Source organism: Pongo pygmaeus, chromosome X (assembly GCF_028885625.2).
Source record: "Pongo pygmaeus isolate AG05252 chromosome X, NHGRI_mPonPyg2-v2.0_pri, whole genome shotgun sequence".
Classification (NCBI taxonomy): Eukaryota; Metazoa; Chordata; class Mammalia; order Primates; family Hominidae; genus Pongo; species Pongo pygmaeus.
Window position 1 is genome coordinate 7,453,824 of NC_072396.2, and position 20,164 is coordinate 7,473,987.

General features: G+C 44.9%; 1 protein-coding gene across 6 annotated transcripts in view; it reads right to left on the bottom strand.

Annotated features, from left to right (window-relative positions):
* PUDP (pseudouridine 5'-phosphatase) overlaps nucleotides 1-20,164 on the bottom strand; it is a 377,730-nt gene that overhangs the window by 295,638 nt on the left and 61,928 nt on the right. For all 6 annotated transcript variants that reach the window (XR_010125477.1, XR_010125476.1, XR_010125475.1 and 3 more), the window contains exon 3: nucleotides 13,313-13,542. Coding sequence is in view for 3 of the 6 variants with exons in the window: in XM_054471286.2 (XP_054327261.1) it covers nucleotides 13,313-13,542 (230 nt within the window). In the remaining 3 variants the exon portion in view is untranslated. The remainder of the gene's footprint in view (nucleotides 1-13,312; nucleotides 13,543-20,164) is intronic.

Genomic DNA, 20,164 nt, shown 5'->3' on the forward strand with positions numbered 1-20,164 from the left:
TCCCTTCCGAGGACTCCCCAGAAAATTCCGCTCATAACGGAGGCTCCTTTGCTGTTCTCATTCTCCAAGCCCGCTGTTTTCAGTGTGGGAGTCCTTGAGGCACGTTCAGGCGGCCCACACAGTCAAATCTACACCCACTGTAATACTAAAGCACTGGTGACCTTTCTATACTGTGTTGACAGTGGTATCTACAGTACAAATGCAATGTCGGCAGGAAAAACAGCCCACACAGCTGGGGCCCGCGCATGCAGGAGGGCCAGAAGCCGAGCTCTGCTGGCAAGGGCGGCGCTCTGCCCCACAGCAGGCACTCCGGAAGGAGGATTAAAGCGTGGCTCCACCTGGGAATATCTGCGCTGAGTGGTATACACTCTACTTTTATGAAGCCTCAGCCTTCGAGTTGGCTGTTTTTTTAAGATGCCGTGAGACGATGAAAAGGCCCCTAAAGTGCGTGTGCCACATGGGGAGGTGAGCCCCTGGTCTCCAAGGAAACCACGTGCTCCCCCTGCTCGAACTGCAGCAAGATCCCCACTTCATCATGGTTTTTCTTTCCTGGAGCCTCATGCTTATTTGAAGGAATGACTGACAGGCAGTGAGTGATGATTACTAAGATTTGGGCATCTGGCAGAACTTTTCTAGAAAATTTTCTCGAAAGAGGGCCACTTCAAGGGAAATAACTGAGTTGGTTGACAAAAATAAAGTCTGAGTTTTCTAGAGAAATTGAGAATTTTGGAAATCGTGCATCTACTACCACAAGCTTGACAACTTGCCAGAATTGAGACTTACCTGATGAGACTGATGGCAACATCAACAGATGTGGGGTTTTGTTATTATTATAATGAAATGAGTCAACATTTTGGAGATCTAATTTTTCAGCTACCCAGTATTTTCTGAACGAACAAATGCATGATGTTACAAAATCATGCATGGATACAAGATCCATTCAAAGTTTAAGGCTCAGTAATAGATTTGAAGATACACGAGGAGGAAAAGGTTACTGATAGGGCTTCAATTTCCACATAGCAACTAACTCTTAAGAAACTATCACTTGCTGAATTCTGGTGTAGTAAAACAGCTACACACAGAAATAGAGCTAAAGAAAGAAAAATAGTTAACATTATCTTAAAAGACTTAAAATATCCCTTCCTTTTCAAACTAGGTTCTATATAAGAGACGTGATCTCAGCTCACTGCAACCTCTGCCTCCTGGGTTCAAGTGATTCTCCCACCTCAGCCCCCCTGCCCCCAAACCAAAAAAAGAAAAAACAAAAAACAAAACGAAACAAAAAAAACAAAAAAAAAAACCTCGGGCTTCTCATTCTCATTAGCCACTTCTTCTGGGGACAGCTCTAGGGGTAAAGGGTCCCACTGTTCCCTACCTGCTGGGTAATCAGATCCCTTCAAAAAGATGCTTCCGAGTTTTTGTCCAGTTTTTCTCACTGTTCTTAAGGGGAGAGTTAGCGCAGCTCACTTAGGTCCTATCACCAGAAGGAGACTTGGTTCGAGTTTTACATGTTAATATTTGATGGGAGTAGGATTCACCTTAGTGTTGGAAGTAAGCCAGAGCCTTGGGGTTTATGTCCCCCTCTCCACTGGCAAGACAGCTACCCCGGTATTATTTCCTGACTGATCCATCTGTTTCACAACAATCTGAAATGCCACCTTGATCCTCGCATAAATCCCCAAACATAACGAGGCTGAATTCGCTGGTTATTCTCACTATTCTAGTTTGGGTGAGGGCAAGTCCAAGAATGTGTACACAAGCATTGTGGAGGCCAGATCGGGTGAGGAAGGTACAAGGAAGGTACAACATGTCCAGGGGTGGGAGAGTTCACGGGCTTTATTGAAATTAGCCCAGGCCAAACACTTTTAAAAAGCGGATTCCTCAACTACAGCAATGTTATGCAATGCAAGGTGGGGAGCCATACATACAAACGCACTAGTGCTACTTATGGGTCACGTGTTCTCCGTATTCAATACACCATTCTCCTCCAATCACAGTGAAGAGAAACAATGCCCAAATTTGCCAATAATCTGTGCTACTACATTAAATGAGATGCTAAACATTTAGCAAGGTTTTAGCCCAAAACATCCAATAATTATTAGTAATAATTACTAGTTAAAAGCTAAAAGATATTTTGAAAATTTACACAATTGTAAAAGACAACTGGTAATGCAGGACCAACGAACTTGATGCACTAGTGTATGGGGGAATAGTGACTAGATTACATTTTTACTGGCTAGTTGTCTGAAACCTCGCTATCAAAAAGACTCGGTGAACACAGACAGTATCATTACAAAAAATGCACAGCTGGTCACCAGCCAACCTAATGAAATGCCCCGAGTAGGGTGGTGGCATTTGTACTGATAGTGGCTACTAGTTCTTTTAAAAAGTGTTTCAAGGAACTACGAGGCATGGATTTTTTGAGGCATTTGAGTGACAGTCCAGAAATAAAAAAAATACATGTTTTAGAGCAGTGGTCCCCAGCATTTTGGCACCAGGAACCGGTTTCATAGAAGACAATTTTTCCTAGATTGGTGGGGGGTGAAAGGGGCTTGTTTTGGGATGAAACTGTTCCACCTCAGATCATCAGGCATTAGATTCTCATACGGAGCACACAACTCAGATCCCCTGCATGTACAGTTCACACTAGGGTTCAGGCTCCTGTGAGAATCTAATGTGGCCTCTGATCAGACAGGAGGCGGAGCTCAGGTGGTAATGCTGGCTCACTCGCCGCTCACTTCCTGCTGTGCGCCCTGCTTCCTAATGGGCCATGGAGTACTGGTCCATGGCCAGGGGATTGGGGACTCCTGTTTTAGAGGATGCAATAAAACATATATGGAGACTGCAATTTTTTGGTTTACAACTTCAGGGAAGTTAAAGGGCCAAAACCAGCACTGCTATAAAGATTAAGCTATTAGATGTTTTTTGCTGGAAAGTATTTCCAGAGACATGAGCTTTTCCCATAACACATATCAATCACACACACATAAACACACACACGCGTGCGCACATGCATGCACGCACACACACAGTGCTGATTAAATGAAGCCTTGTTACATTTTCCATTGTCATACAAGTATCTGCTTTTAAAAGGGAAATAGTGGACCAGGGATTCATCCATCAGTATTTTCTCCACACAAAGCACAGGGCACAGTGCCATCCTGGAATCTCTCCAGCCAAGCATAAAGAAGATATCTGAAGGCAAGACATATAAAGAGTAATTATGAGAGGACAGAAGTTCATTCTGTTCTGAGATTTGCTGTTTTTCTCTAGCATTTAGTGAAATTATTTCTTCACTTCTCTGCATTTGACAGAGTGCAGAAGGGCCTCATGCCTCTAATTTGTGTTTTCCCAGAGACCCTCATGCCCCAGGAATGGCTCAGCTCTGGCGTAATTCTGCAGAAAAGTACAGGGGCCCGTGTGCATGCAACCTGTGTCGAGGTCTCTGCAGGGCTGTGAACTTGAAATCAACACTGCAGTGCCCCAAGTTCCCCAAGAATGACAAGCAGCTCTCCATCAAAGGAGGACAGATTCTGCCGCTGACTGTAAGCCCTGGAAACCAGTCTGGAGGAATGCAAGTGGCTATGGGTCTGCCAAGAAGCCAGAACACTCACTGAGCTGTGACCTGGCCAAAGCACAACTCCACCTCCTATCAAAGCTGATGATGTACCCAAGGGGAGAGGGAGAGCCTGAAGGTGAAAAAGACAGCCTCCCCATTGACATTGCTGCAGCTGTAGTGGCAGGAGATAGAGACAAGGATTACGAGAATAGGTGTCAGTCAGGGTTTGTGAAATAACAATACAGAAGAGGAATGCCTTCTCTATTTGTGGGGAACACTATGGGAAAAGAAAAAGAAGGTGATATGGTTTGGCTGTGACCCTACCCAAATCTCATCTTGAATTGTAGCTCCCACAATTCCCACATGTTATGGGAGGAATTCGGTGGAAGGTAATTGAATCAGGGGGGCAGGTCTTTCTCATGCTGTTCTCGTGATAGTAAGTCTCATGAGATGTGATGGTTTTGTAAGGGAGAGATTCCCTGCATAAGCTCTCTTTTTGCCCGCTGCCATCCATGTAAGACATGACTTGCTGCTCCTTGCCTTCCGCCATGATTGTGAGGCCTCCCCAGTCATGTGGAATTGTGAGTCCGTTAAACCTATTTCCTGTATAAATTGCCCAGTTTTGGGTATGTCTTTATTAGAAGCGTGAAAAGAGACTAATATAGAAGGCCACACTATAGCTGGGAATGTAGGGTTTCTTTGCCAAAGTTTATAAGAACTGAAAATCAAAGAGCAAGAAATAACTACTAAATTCTAATAAGAAATGACATCAGCTATTATTAAAACTAAATGACAGTGTGTGCTCCTAAATCACTCGGTATTCCTGGCATCTTGCAATCCGATAAAATGGCACATACACGAAAGGTTAAATAAAACCTTACAGAGGGGAATTGAGTCCCTTGATGTGAATCTGTTTCTTTACCTACAGAATCAGTGACTGGATTCTGTGTCTATCGGCTTCTGCTTCCGTATATCGTGCGTTGATAGCCTCTGATTTGGGTGTGGGGACAGGGGAGGAGTCTGTGTTCTCAGGCTGGGAATGAGACCTTGAAGTCAACATAGCAGCTGCTACCTACAGCCTCAATTCAGGAAGGGAAGAAATGTACAAATGAGGACAAGGGAAGTTTTCAGAAGAGAAGGCCTAAGTAGTGGATGGATAAAGGAGGTTGCTGGCTGCAGACGGCATGTGAGGAGAGAGAATCCTCGTGCAATGAGAAGCTTCGAGGTTGGCTGAGGGACTCCAGGGTGCCTGGAGTGACAGGAGCAGGCTGAAGGAGAATGTGGGAAAATGGAGTGTTGGCCGTGTTTTCAGAGGTGCTCGTGACTTCCAGGCAGTGCAGATTCATGAGCCTGGGGCTCAGACAAGCAGCAGGGTCCCCAAGAGTAGATTTAATGTGGGAGAACCTCTATTGAGACTCCTAGTAAGTGTGGCCTGGCTGAACTTTTACGTAAGATTTTCCCAAGGCCCCTTTCCAGACCACTGGGCCCAGGACTCTACACGTGTCCAGAAACCAAGATTTGAGTCAGGCACAGTGACAACAAGTAGCAGATAAGATCACCCAGGGGGATGGGACAGAGTGAGATGAACACCAAAACAACACCTGCACACACACAGATGCTGACATTTGGGGACTGATGAACCGAGTTCCTGGGTGAGAGGAAGTGCAGAGAGAAACAGTGGGAGCAGTGGATGAGGGCAGATGGGCATGGTGCAGCCAGCAGAGGGAGACGTTGCGGAGGAGCATGGGAAACGGATGTCTGTGGTTTCAGCAGTCAGGAGCGGCAGATGCCAGGATGAAATGTCCCCCCAAGGCGAGGATGCAGTCAGAAACAGGGATTGTGGCACCTGGCAGCTAATGTGGCAACAAGACTGAGGGACACCGAGGTCATCTGGGAGAGCAAGATGCCCCAAGGCTAGTGTTCTAGACATGGACGTAAGGCTGCTCAGGCTGGATAAAGGCAGGACCTGAGAACCAGGGGCTGGGCACTTCAGGGTCATTTAGAAACAAGGATGCCATACGCGCTCGGCAGGCAGACGGCCTCTTGTTGGTGCTGGGTGCTGGGTGCTGGGCATTCAGAGAAGGGGGCAGGGGAGTAACGATGGGGTGCTGGGGAGAAGCAGATGGGGCCTCCATGGACTGCGGAACATGCCACAGTGGCATGAGGGTTATTAGAGCTGAAGACAGTAAGCATCAAGAACAGGAACAGAAGGCTTCCGCACTCCCTTCCCTTTCTAAGGAAAGCCTTCCAGAAGAATTCAGCCCTCAGCCCTCATACATCCAATGCTCAGGAGTTTCACAACCAGGGAAGTCTGAGTCTTATCACCAAAGATAAGAAGTCAGCACCTGTCGCACCTAGATGAGAAATCGCCCCAAAAGATGTTGTTATAAAACTATCTTATCCACCATCTAGTCTCCTAACGGCCCACTTAGTTTTCCTAAAAGTCGTTTATTCTTCTGTGTGTCCTTCTGCCTCTTTCCCATCCATGTTAAGATGACATACAAATCCGAAATTCTAACTGCCTTGAGTCACATTTTTCTGTGAACTCCTTGGTTGTATGTAAATACAAATTTATCTTTACTCTTGATAGTCTGTCTTTTGTTAGTCTGATTTACAGGCCCCCAATCACTGCACCTAAGAGGGTAGAGGAAACACATTTCCTCTGACAGTGCAATTTGGTTTAAGCAAGTGTCCTCATGCCAGGAAACTCAGGAGGGACACGAAGCCCAAAGGCAAGTTCAATGAAAGAAAAGAAGTGTAAGGACAGTATCCGTGAAGGTCCTTGTTATTACGGTTTTTTAAATAACGAAAGAAGGGAGAAAGGGAAATGAAATAATACCAAGGACAAGTGAGCAGAGGCATGCCTATTTTGTTCAGTGTTGATGGGTGACAGGAAGAGGTGGCCTTGAGGCTGGAGCAATGAGGACCCAGGCTGTGGTATCCTGAGGCCCACAGAGGGTGGCAAACAATGGCAGGTGACGGTCCTCACTCTCTGGAGCAGATCCAGTGTGGCTGTGCCCGTAACTCAGTGTTGCAGGGTAAGAAGCTGATTCAAGAACATCTAATCTCCCCAAAACCAGAGGCCCAGCAAAACTCAGCTGGTCACCAAATATTAACTTTATTTTTATTTTTTTTATTTTTTTTTGAGAAGGAGTCTTGCTCTATCACCCAGGCTGGAGTGCAATGGCACAATCTCGGCTCACTGTACCTCTGCCTCCCGGGTTCAGGTGATTCTCCTGCCTCAGCCTCCCGAGTAGTTGGGATTACAGGCGTGCACCACCATGCCTAGCTGATTTTTGTATTTTTATTAGAGATGAGGTTTCACCATGTTGGCCAGGCAGGTCTCAAACTCCTGACCTCAAGTAATCCACCCACCTTGGCCTCCCAAAGTGCTGGGATTACAGGCGTGAGCCACCATGCCTGGCCCAAATATTAACTTTAAATTGGACATAAGTAGTATACAGCTATTTGTTCTCTATTATTCTCGGAGGAAAAGAAGTTCCAGTTACAGAGGTCAGCTCACACTGACAGCCTGCCTGCTCCTGTCTGCATTCTTTTGGGACATATGCAATGTATGATAAGGATAAGTTAAGATGAAACTTTGTGTAAATTTCACATGCAGTTACAGGTATTAGAAAAATACATATATTTTTAACTAGCTACATCTTTTTTTCAGTTTTTTTAAATCTAGGAAAGAGTCACAGAGATGCAAAAAGTTCTTCAAATTTGGTACAAGTTGATATGAATATATGCCCAGCGACAGTTTTCTTAATTTCACTTTCTCCTAAGCCTTCTATAACTTTTGACATTACTTATTTTTTTCTAATTGAACTATAAGTTCCCTGAAGGAAATCACATTGGAATCACACCTGGCACCTCCTCCTCCCTTACTGCCTATTTCTCATCTGTCACCCAGTACTGCACTGAGCTCTAAAACACAGACATGGCCAATGTGTCCTTCTAAGAATTTCCAGTGAGCTCAAATGCCTGTTGCACCATGTGTAAACTTTTCTGCTTGGTTTCCAAAGTCCTCACGATTGATTCTGTGTTGGCTGCACTCCTGTTGGACTTGTTCTGTTCAGCACTAATCCCACCCTCTGTTCTTCTCTGTAAAAACGCTGAGCATTTATCTCAGGCCCTGTGCCGTCCCCAGTTCCCCTATGATGCTCTAATTTGTGCCTGAGTGAACTTTTGGTCTGACTGTCACACTAGGCAGAGCTGCCTCCCCCAACATTGCACTGTAGAGATGGTCCAGTGTACAGCAGAGTTGAAAGAATTTCACAGAACACCTGTATCCCTAAGCCACCACCCAGAATGTACTCTCTATTTTTTTTTTTTTTCCTTTGAGACAGAGTCTTGCTCTGTCATCCAGGCTGGAGAGCAGTGGCATGATCTCGGCTCACTGAAACTTCCGCCTCCTAGGCTCAGGTGATTCTCCCACCTCAGCCTCCTAAGTAGCTGAGACTACAGGCAGGTGCCACCACACCTGGCAAATTTATCATCATCATCATTATTATATTTTGTAGAGATAGGGTTTCACTATGTTTCCCAGGCTAGTCTTGAACTCCTGAGCTCAAGTGATCCTCCCACCTTGGACTCCCAAAGTGCTGGGATCACAGGCATGAACCACCACCTGGTAAGACTGTATTCTTAACAAGGTGATAGCATAATAGTTTGGGCTGTGAGTAGAAATGTCTAAAGGCTGGTTGAAATGAGCCCAGTCTACCTATTTATGTGGACTTAGCCCTTATTCATTAAGAAATACGCAGGTTTCCAGGAAAAAGAGTAGAATCTACCACATCCCTTGTTTACTAATTGTGAATATTATCTCACAACTTCAACCCTGGTATTAAACAAAAAAAGACAGATACCGAATATACACAAAACTTAGGCTGGTAAAATAAGTCTACTCTATCTATTTATGTAGTTTAACATGTACAACTTTCTTGAAAACAGAACAGAAAAACAAAAACAAAAATAATTTTTTTAAAACCTGAAATTCAGCTCCTAAAACAACATTAACAAGTACAAGAAAACTGAAACACGCAAAGTAGTGATGGCTAGGCTGTAAAAAATTGATTTCCAGCCGGGAACGGTGGCTCACTTCTGTAATCCCAGCACTTTGGGAGGCCGAGGTGGGCAGATCACCTGAAGTCAGGAATTCAAGACCAGCCTGGCCAACATGGTGAAACCCCATCTCTACTAAAAATAAAAAAAATTAGCCGGGCGTGGTGGCGTGTGCCTGTAATCCCAGCTACTTGGGAGGCTGAGACAGGAGAATCACTTGAACCCAGGAGGCAGAGGTTGCAGTGAGCCGAGATCGTGCCACTGCACTCCAGCCTGGTCAACAGAGCAAGACTGTGTCTCAGAAAAACAAAACGAAACAAAAAGAACAACTGATTTCCAATTTCTGGTTTTACTTGTAATAAATATCAACCCTAGAAGTGATATGTAAGCAATGCCATCGTTTTTGTTTCACAACAACGATGGCATTTTTGTGGCTGGGAACAGAGAGCCCTGGGGTGCCTCCCAGCTTGGTCTCTCAAGTCCCCGCCAGCCAATGAGTGTGCTCACACTCGCAAGTCTCAGGACCTGGCGTTCGGCACATGGAGGCCCTCTACCCACTGGGTCTCTGGCCTTCAGGGGACGTGTTGGCAGATGTCGCACCCTGCTTGGCACACAGTGGGCGGGTGCTTTCACTCAATGGGTGCTCATTATCCTGAAGGTGGGTTCTGGGGGGCTTCTGAAGGTGGCGTTACGTTTACTTTATATTTTTTAGAACAAAATAATGATACATGAATAACTTAGAAAATATTTTCAGTGAAAACTTGATTCTTTAATGTCAGCTCTGTTGGACACTTTCTCCTAGTAAGATGGGAATGAATATTGAACATAATTAATAACCCTTTGATCCTACTTGTTTATGACCACTTTCCTATGACCACTACTAGTACTACTGCGCCTAATGAACCTGGTGACACCTATGGCATGAGCAGTTCCCTAAGAGAGTCAGAAGGCTCTTCAGTGACTGCTGATTTAATGGAATGCCCCTGAACTCTGGAGGCATGCTGCCCCTGTGAGCTCACACCCACACTGCGGGCAAGAGGAAGCAGCAGGGCCTGACTGAAGAGCTCCAAGATTGTCCACACGCCCCCTGGCCACTGCCTCCTGTATTCCTGACAGAAACGCCAAGTACAAAACCAGGGCTGCTTCCCTGACAGGAGCTTGGGAAAATCTTCCTTTAGTATTACAATATGCACATCACAGGAGGAAGACCCACAATGTGTCACTGTCTCTAAGTAAGAAGCATGACAGGAAACATTTCATTTCTGCAAGAGAAATACATCTGTAAGTAAATGTAGATTAATAATAAGGAAAATGTTTAGAACTTTCTAAAAGCTAAATGACTTTTAAAAAATGCAACTGCTCATTTTTCTTTGACAAGTCTCAAACAAACATTGTCAATGAGAACACCAAGATGTTAAAACACAATTCATTCCATGGGCCTCTTTGCAGGGTACCTTGTGAGAGAAATTCCTCCTCATGAGGGCCCTTGCTTTGTGGGTTTCACCGTAACTGGTCCCATGCAATGGCAGCATGTGGTTTCCACATACACTTTGCTTCCATATACATTTTAAAACATGGCTAATTTTTTGTGGAGACAGGGTCTGGCTATGTTGACCTGGCTGGTCTCAAGCTACTGGGCTCAAGCATCCTCCTGCCTCAGCATCCCAAAGTGCTGGGATTACAGGTGTGAGCTGCCACACCCGGCTGTGCATGGTGGTGTGTGCCTGTGGTCCCAGCTACTTGGGAGGCAGAGGCAGAAGGATTGCTGAAGCCCAGGAAATGGAGGTTGCAGTGAACTACGATTGTGCTACCACCGCCTATGGCCTGGACAACAAAGGGGACCCTATCTGAAAAACCAAACCAAACCAAACCAAAACCAAAAAACCCCACATGAAACACCATGTTTCCATTAACAGAGTGCCTTGCAAAACAAGGACTGCCTGTACTTGAAATTCCGTTTAATTGCCTTAGCTACAGGAACAGCTCATGTTAACAAGGCAAATATTTCACCTTGTCTTTATCAGTTTGTAAATACAGAACTGAATGCAAGTGCCAACATACTCTGATCGATTCTGGGACATGGTGTATGGAGTGCAGCACCTTCACTTTTCTAGTGAACAATAACTCAGGTTAAACAACAACAACAAAAATGGTGTTTCTGGGAAGAAGGCTTTATAGCCTGAAGCTATGGAATAATTCTTCCACAAGGGGGAAATTCTGAGGAAAAATGAACATGTTGCAGAGGAATTTGTAACAGGGTGCCAAGCATGCAGACATACACAGGTCCAGACATAAGAAGCAGATACATGTTCCCACTGGGACCTGTTCCAGTCACACCTGGAGGCTCAGCCTTGACTCTCTGACTTACTAGCTGGGAGGTCTCAGGCACATCCCACGTCAAGCAATTGCAGTCAAGTTGAATTCAAGAATGAGATTTCAATCAGCCCAGGTATGTGGGTTGCTAAGAATGCCCCACTGTCTTTCAATTACTGTTTATAGCTATGGCATCATAAAAACTACACACCTGGTTTTTGTCCCCAGTTCATGACATAGAGCTCCTAAAACACTTGGAATTTCTGAGTCATTAATAAGCCATTTTCAACCTAATATGGTGCCTCTAGTGGACCCAGGATAGCTTTAGGACAGGGTCTGGACATCAGAAAAACCAAATATGCGATTAGAAGATTGGGTCTGGGCACGGTGGCTCACACCTCTAATCCCAGCACTTTGGGAGGCTGAGGCAGGTGGATCACGAGGTCAGGAGTTCAAGACCAGCCTGGCCAACATGATGAGACCCTGTCTCTACTAAAAATACAAAAATTAGCCAGGCGTGATGGCACACGCCTGTAATCCCAGGTACTCAGGAGGGTGAGGCAGGAGAATCGCTTGAACCCGGGAGGTGGAGGTTGCAGTGAGCCGAGATCACGCCACCGCACTCCAGTCTGGGCGACAGAACAAGACTCCATCTCAAAACAAACAAACAAACAAACAAGACTGGAACTTTCAGCCCTCCCCCTCATCTCCAGGTAGGGCACCTTGGCCTGGATTGAGTTCAATGAGCAATCGTCAGTGACGTCATCACTCACACCTACGTAAGAAAGCTCCATAAAAACCTCTACATGAGGGGCCTGGGGAGCTTAGAGTTTGGTGAGCACATGGAGGTGCTGGGAGGGTCAGGTGCCCAGAGAGGGCAGGGGAGCATTGCAACCACCTGCCATACATTGGCCAATGCCTTGCTTCCATTTGCCTGTCCCTGAGTTTTACAAACCTTCAAAACAAAGCAGCAAGTGTATGAAAGTGTTTTCCTGAGCTCTGTCAGTCATGTTAGGGGATTATTAGACCTGAAGAGAGGATTGTAGGAACCCCCAATTTGTAGCCAATCAGAAGTACAGGTGGCCCCCGGAACGTGCGATGGGCATCTTGTGGGACTGGGGCCTTAACCTTCGGGGTCTGGCCTAACCGTAGGAGTCAGTGTCAGAACTGAACTGAATTGCTGGATGCCCACTTAGCTTCAGAGAATCAGAGGCCTGTGTACTGAGGCACAGGTTCTGGCTGCCTCTATAGGCTCAAGGTAGTAAGTTGCACCCTGGGCAAAAAACAAAACAAAACACAACAACAACAACAACAAAAAACAGGTCTTTCAAGACTACTCCGGTAGCTCAGCTTTATTGGGAAGGAGGTTTCTGAGTAATTTCCCTGAGCTCGTGATTGGTGTCACTGGTTAGTGATGAGAGATGAGGCCTGAAAAAGACCTCTCACTGAAAGGCTCTTCCCCACAAACCACAAAATTACTTACATGCAGGAACCCAGGGGAAGCAGGCATTTGCAGGGACTCCCCGACGGATGCCCTCCCCAGCTGCTTACACTTACATCGCCAGCAGGAGCCCCCCTTTCAAGGGTGGCTGTGATTCTGGAATCTATACCTGCAGATCGTTCAGGCCAAGGACTCCATCTTGGCAGTCACAGAGCGGTCAGAGGAATCTGGAGCCAGGCCCAGCCACCACGAGCGGTCAGCTCTCTAAACGCTCTGCCCAGGTCACCTGAGGAGGAGCCTTATATAACAAGAAGCGGGAGCCAGGGGCTGTCTCCACTGAATACCCTGCATGGTCAAGCAGCCGCGGTGCGGGACAGGGGGTGCCACGGCATACAAGCCCACCAGCTGCCACTTTCCAATGGAGAAATGGATGGAAGTCCAAAAACTTGGCGATAAAAACCCAACGTCACTACACAAGCAAAAACTCTGCAGCAACCAATGAGCACTCTATAAGCAGTTGGGGAGGGAAGTGAGTTTTAGTGATTTACATCTGAACTGCAGTGAATACTCACCTTAAAGCCTGCACCTAGACAATAAGACTGTTTTAAGCCCCACATCATTAAAACCACCGCTTCCCTGGAAAATGTCTGAATAGGCCTTGTTCTGGCACTGTAAGCTTCTCAGACTGTCCCTGAGACCCAGTGGATTCTGGCTGAGTCTCCCTGGCCTGGTGACTTGGGTGTGGCCACGATTCCTCACAAAATCTTCCAACCAGACCGTCTCCCTGCCCACATACCCAAGTTCTAGGGAGTACTGCAAAGTGGCCTTCAACAGCAAAAACCGCAACTTTTCATATTTAGCAAACACTACGTGGATATTATTTGGTGGAACACGGTCGTAGAACAAGGCCCGTGTCACCGGCACCCGCTTACCTTTTCCATAGCAGGAGGGGGAGAGAACCTCTTGGCACAAGCTAGGAAGATGTCTGGGTCTGGCTTGCCATGCTGCACTTCGGGGTCATCTCCCAGCACAATGTGGGAAAACAAGCTGAAGAACTCCTGGTGGTGGCTCGTCTTCATCTCGAACGATGCGGACCCCGAGCTGGTGGCCAGCGCAAAGGGGATGCCGTGTTTCCGCAGGTGGATGATGAGTTTCTCAGCCCCTAGGGAGGAGGAGGGAAGGACTGCGGTGAGGGGCGAGGCCTCCACCACAAGACCTTCTTCCAGGGACAGTCCCTCCAGCTGTGTGGCAGCACACTCTCAGGCTGCTCCTTTTGAGGAATTTCTGACCTAGGACAGATTGTCTAAAAGTGGTTGTCAGCTCCAAAACATCCCTGCTCAAAATAAAACAAACCAAAAAATCAAAGAAGCTATTGGCAGTTGAGCAACGCATTTCCCAAAGGAACAGAAGAAGAGCGCTCTGGGAGGCACTGCTGCTTTGTCTGCTGGGCCTCTTTATGAAACGTGGAGAAGGGCAGAATAGGCCCAGGACGTGACTGGACCTGGGATCTGGCCAGGGCACCAGGGAAAGCCCGGCACCAGGGAAAGCCCCGCACCAGGGAAAGCCCCACAGCAGGGCCTCGCTGAACCATACTTTTTTTCCAAAGCAGTAAATACACAAGGACCATGCTTTTGCTGTTTTCTGCAAAAACGCTGTATTCTACAGAAAACACTTCAATCATTCTTCATCCTGCTAAGGAGAGGAAATTACACAAAGGCCTCCACCAGACTCTGAAGAAGGCTGTGGCTGAGGGACGGCTGCAGCGCTACTTAACAAGGGATCAGGGGACAAAAGAAAGCTGCCGAACACAGCTGATCAACAGCAACGTGCCATATGAAAAGAGCATCCTCACACTGTCATTAGCCACACGGATTAACTATAGGGACCACACAGGTCCATGGAGGTCATCATAGAGCCAATCATGAGAGGACTAGTTATCAGAAAGAATAAAAAATACCAGGAGTCCTTCCCACCTTTAACTTATGCTGACTAGCACAACAGGAACATCTAAATCCACACAAGGTGTGACGGTTTGTCTAAAATTTTATTTTATTTTTGAGACAGGGTCTCGCTCTGTTGCCCAGGCTGGAGTGCAATGGCCAATCTCGGCTCACTGCAACCTCGGCCTCCCAGGTTCAAGCGATTCTCCTGCCTCAGCCTCCAGAGTAGCTGGGACTACAGGCATGTGCCACCACGCCCAGCTAATTTTTGTATTTTTAGTAGAGATGGGGTTTCACCATGTTGGCCAGGCTGGTCTCGAACTCCTGACCTCAGGTGATTCGCCTGCCTCGGCCTCTCAAAGTACTGGGATTACAGGCATGAGCTACCACGCCTGGCCTAAAATTGTATTTTAAATAATTGTATAATCATGCCTATTTTAATAATGTCATGATTTAATGTCCCTACTTTGTCAATTGTTACACAAAAGAATCAACAGAGTCATTTTTCCCAAACACCTAAAGTCATTCAGGATAAGGTAACAGATATCTGGAGCACCTGACCCTCTAAAGATTTTTAGAAGGAAGGCATGGGCAGATCATAATGTAGTTCCAGGACAAAGTTAAATAAAGCAAATGAAATCAAGCAAAATCTAGCACTCCACTGGGTATAGAATTCATAGTGTCTAACATTAAATAAAAAATTACCATGCCTGCAAAGAGGCAAATACCACCCACAACCGCGGGGAAGGGGAGCAATCAGGAGAAATAGACACAGAAATGACAGAGACAGATGGAATTAGCAGATCATGACCTTATGTAATGGCTTTATAAGTATTATAAACACACCTAAGATAGACACTATCAGAACAAAAAAGAAAAATAAAAGACCTAACTACATGTTGTCTACAGAAACCTACTTTAAATATAACTACAAAGATAGATTGAAGATAAAAGGATAGAAAACTACATACCACATAACTATTGCTCAAAAGAGAGCAAGGTTACTTACATTAATAACAAACAAGGCTTTAGAACAATGAATGACTATCATCAGGGATAAACAGGGACATTTCATAATGACAAATAGGTCAGTTCATCAATAAGACACGATTCTAAATGTGTAAACATCAAATAGCAGAGCTTCAGAATGCATAAAGCAAAAACCAATAGAACTGAATGGAGAGACACAAACGTAGAAGGAAGTTTAAAACTCCTCTATCAGTAATTGACAGAACAAGTAGACAGAAAAGAAGTAAGGATACAGCAGACTTCAGAACCACTGTCAAGCAACCTGACCTAATTGACGTTTATGTAATACTTCTCCCAACAACAGCAGAAACCACATTATTTTTAAGTGCACATGGAACATTCAACAAGAAAGATCCTATTATAAGCAATAAAACTATTCTCAAAAATTATAAAATACTTAAAATCATACAGAATACCTTCTCTAACGATGATGGAATTAAAATAGACATTAATAATAGAAAGGAATGTGGGAAATCACAAATATTTGGATGTTACACTTCTATGTAAGACATGGGTCAAAGATGAAATCACAAAGGGAAACTAGGTAATATTTTGTAGAGAACTAAAAACTACCAAAATTTCTGGGATGTGGCTAAAACATTGCTTCGATGAAAACTGATGGCATTGAGTGATATGTTAAATAAGGTCTCAAATAAGTGATCTAAGTTGCCACATTGAAAACCTGAAAGAAAGAAGTTCAATGATTTAAGCTTTTACCTTAAGAAAGTGAAGGAAAAGAGCAAATCAAACCCAAAACAAATAAAAGGAAGGAAATAATAAACATGAGAGAGAAAATCGATGAAATAAAAGTAGAATACAGAAAACCAACTAAATCAAAAGCGAGTTGTTTGAGAAGAGCAATTAAATTAGTAGACTCCTAGCTAAACTGATCAAAAAAATAAAGAAGATTCAAATGTACTAACATTAGCAGGGAAAGAGGGGACATCACTACAGATCCTAACATCGATAAAATGATAAAAACTTAATTATTATAGGATTAATGGCAACACATTTGACCATTTAGATGAAATGAGATAATTCTTTGAAAGATATAAAACTCCCTCAAGAAGACACGAATAACCTGAATAGCCTTCTGCCTATGAAAGGAATTGAATTTGTAATTAAAAACCTCCTTCCCACATCTAGGATCAAATGGCCTCGCTGGTAAATTTACCAACTTCCCAAGAAAAAAAAGAATGCCAATTCTAAACAGACTTTTCAGGAAATTGGAGGGAACACCTCAACTCATTTTACATCAGCACTTCCCTGATCCCAAAACCAAACAAAAGCCAGACAAGAAAACGACAGATCTCATGAACATACATACACATACCTCTACACATAAAAACAATATTCAATCAGTGTAGAAGTACTCCACCTAAAGAGCTTCTACAGAACTTGAATCCATTAGTTAAAAATACTAAAATGCCACACTATTTCATTAGTTTGCAACAACCACTGATTAGTATCACAGAGGACTATATTTATTAGCTAAATTTCAATTTAAACCTTAACCTAACTGATGGATGAGATAAAAGGCTCTAATTATTTTTTTTAAAAAGAGACAGTCACGCGTGGCAGTGCATCCTGTAACCCGTTACTTGGGAGGCAGAGGCAGGAGAATCACTTGAACCTAGGAAGTGGAGGTTGCAGTGAGCCGACATAGCGCCACTGCACTCCAGCCTGGGCGACAGAGCCAGACTCCATCTCAAAAAAAGAAAAAAAAAAAAATTAGCCAATCATGAACTTCTGTCTGGATATAAACAGTGATTAAAGCTGAGTACCAAAACAATCTGAATTTAAAACAAGATTTTTAAATTGCTAGATCACACAATTTTAAACCAATATTTTAAAAAAATGGAGCACATTTAAACACATGGCTCTATAAAACACACTGTATAAAGAAAATTTTCTTAAAGTACTTTGGTGCTATTAATTTTAAAAACTTAAACATATTATTTTATTATTATTGTTTTGAGACAGGATCTTGCTCTGTGACCCAGGCTGGAGAAGAGTCAAACAATCATGGCAGCCTTGACGTCCTGGGCTCAAACAATTCTCCAGCCTCAGCCTCCTGAATAGCTGGGACTACAGGTGCATGTCACCATGCCTGGTAAATTTTTTTATGTTTTGTAGAGAGAGGGTCTCCCTATGTTAGCTAAGCTAGTCTTGAAGTTCTGCTTCAAGTAATCCTCTTGCCTCGGCCTCTCAAAGCCCCGGGCTTAGAGATGTGAGCCACTGTACCCGGCCGATTATTTTATTTTATCTTATCCTTCTTGCATTTCTATTGCTGTGAATTCTTTCTAAGGTACCAGCTGTAACAGTGGAGTAGATAAACAAACACACACCAATGTGTCTAGACTGGAATGCAGCTCAACATTCTTATTGATGGAGAATGAATCAAAAACGGTTTTGGATGACTGCTTTACACCACCACAGCATACTGAGATCTTCAAAATGCTTGGGACTCCTATGAAGATGAAAGCCAAGACAAGACTATGACCACAGTCAGAGATTACGGGACATCCGTCAATTATACGCCCTCTTTGGGCCTTAATTTTGTCACCTGTCAAAAAGCAATGATTAACGTTCCTCATGGAATTAATTCACAAGAAGAACAATGCCTGGAAAATGACATGGGTGAGGAAGCCCCAGATAAATGTTAGCCAGTGTCGTTATCATCAGATAAAGCTCCAGTGTATCGTCAGGAATGAACGATCCTAATCACCTGATTCAAAACTGCCTGATGCCTTCACAAAGTTTTTCATCTTTTAAAGAATGCACACAAACTTTGTCTCACTCAGTGGCTTTCCCTGAGAAGTAAAAGACGAAAAAATGCAAATGGAGTTCTGTTCTAGGGAGAAGCTGGTTAATTATGTGTATAAATGAACTCCAGTTCCCAGCTCCTAGAATTTGGCGTGCTTCCATGGGTTTACAGGAAGGGCAGAGAGACAGATATCTAGATATCTGTTGCTCCAAACAATCAGCTCACAGGACACATCTCCAGGGGAAGAACTCGGGAATGTGGAGAATCAGCACTGTGGGTGGGAAGAAACGCTCCTGCTTTCCTCCATCCTAGAGGCCCAAGGTGGGTGAGAACAGGGATGTGCAATTAAAGAGGATTAAACAAAGGAAAGAGGCAGAAGACAGGCAGCTGCCATGTGGTCTCAGGTATTCGTGGCATTCTTTTGTTGGGTGATCTGGCCATCAGAACCCTACGAGCCTGAACATTCTCTGTACTACCTAAGACCTGCAGTGAGCAACAGAAGCAAGTGGAGGGTACCGGGGGTTGACAGTGCAAAGTGGGAGAGGGAGCCGCTTAGAGGGCCATGCATGTCATTAACGCTGTGTGCCGAGAACCATGTCCTGGGCCTCAGTCTAGAAGAGCTCTATGAAGTGAGACATGGAAGACAGCCTGTGCCACTGGGGCAGACGATGTGGTCAGCTGATGGATGCCACCTGGCTACCTGTGAGAAGACGCTGATGCTACCCCAGGACGAGACACACCTGTGGGATTCTGCTGAGCCTCCACTTCCTGCATGGGCATCCTAAGGGTGCCTGGCCCGTCACCCCACCCCACCATGGGGAAGGTGCTTTGGCATGCTGTCTTTCTTAGGGGCTACTTTTGCAACTGCCTGAACAGCAGGTGTTATGCTTCAAAAGCTTTGTGTGACTGAGAGCAGTGGGTTGAATGGTAGTCCCCAAACAGAAGTCCTCACCCATGGTACTTCTGTCTTGTTTAGAAAAAGGGTCTTTGGAGATGTAATTAAGTTAAAAATCTTGAAATGAGCTCACTCTGCCACGTGGAAACGGAGGCAGAGACTGAAGTGATGTGGCCACAAGCCCAGGGATGCCTAGAGCCCCCAGGAGCTGGGAAAGGCAGGAAGGATCCTCCCCTAGAGCCTACAGAGGGAGTGTGGCCCTGAGACACCTTGATTTCAGACTTCCGGTCTCCAGAACTGGGAGAGAGTCAACTTCTGTTATTAGAAGTTGCTGAGTTTTCGGTATCTTGTGGCAGCAGCCCCAGGAAATGAATACACAAGTGCTCTGTTCTTGAATGTGAATGAGCAGAACAGACACTGCCAGGTGTTTGTGGAAGAAGACTCAAACAGGCAGAAGACAGGAATCTGCCAGAAAAAAATGACAATCCAGAGAAAAGTGAGCGAGGAAGCAACAGTCATGATAATAATTAGTATTCACAGAGACATATAAGTTACTGAGTCCTTAAAACAAAAACAGAATGCTAGAAAAGAACACTTCCCAGAAGAAGAAAGAACATATGAGGATTAAAACAAATCAGGAGAGGAGGGCCGACACAGGCAATGCAATGTCAGCTACGACACCACGCTGTCTGGGATGCGGTTCAAGGCGGTTGGGGGGCAGGTGGTGGACAGACGGCTGCTCTTTCTCGCTCCTTAGAAATATGTCTGGTTTGGCTGGGCATGGTGGCTCATGCCTACAATCCCAGCACTTTGGGAGGCCGAGGTGGGTGGATTACTTGAGGTCAGGAGTTGCAGACCAGCCTGACCAACACGGTGAAATCCCGTCTCTACTAAAAACTCAAAAATTAGCCAGGCATGGAGGCACATGCCTGTAATCCCAGCTACTGGAGAGGCTGAGGCAGGAGAATCACTTGAACTCAAGAGACGGAGGTTGCAGTCAGCCGAGATCACACCACTGCACTCGACAGAGAAAGACTGTCTCAACAACAACAACAAAAAAAAAAAAAGAAGGAAAAAAAAAGAAATATGTTGTCTGTGATTTTTAAAACATTGACAATATTCAAATATACATAGAAAGAAACTGCCTGATTGA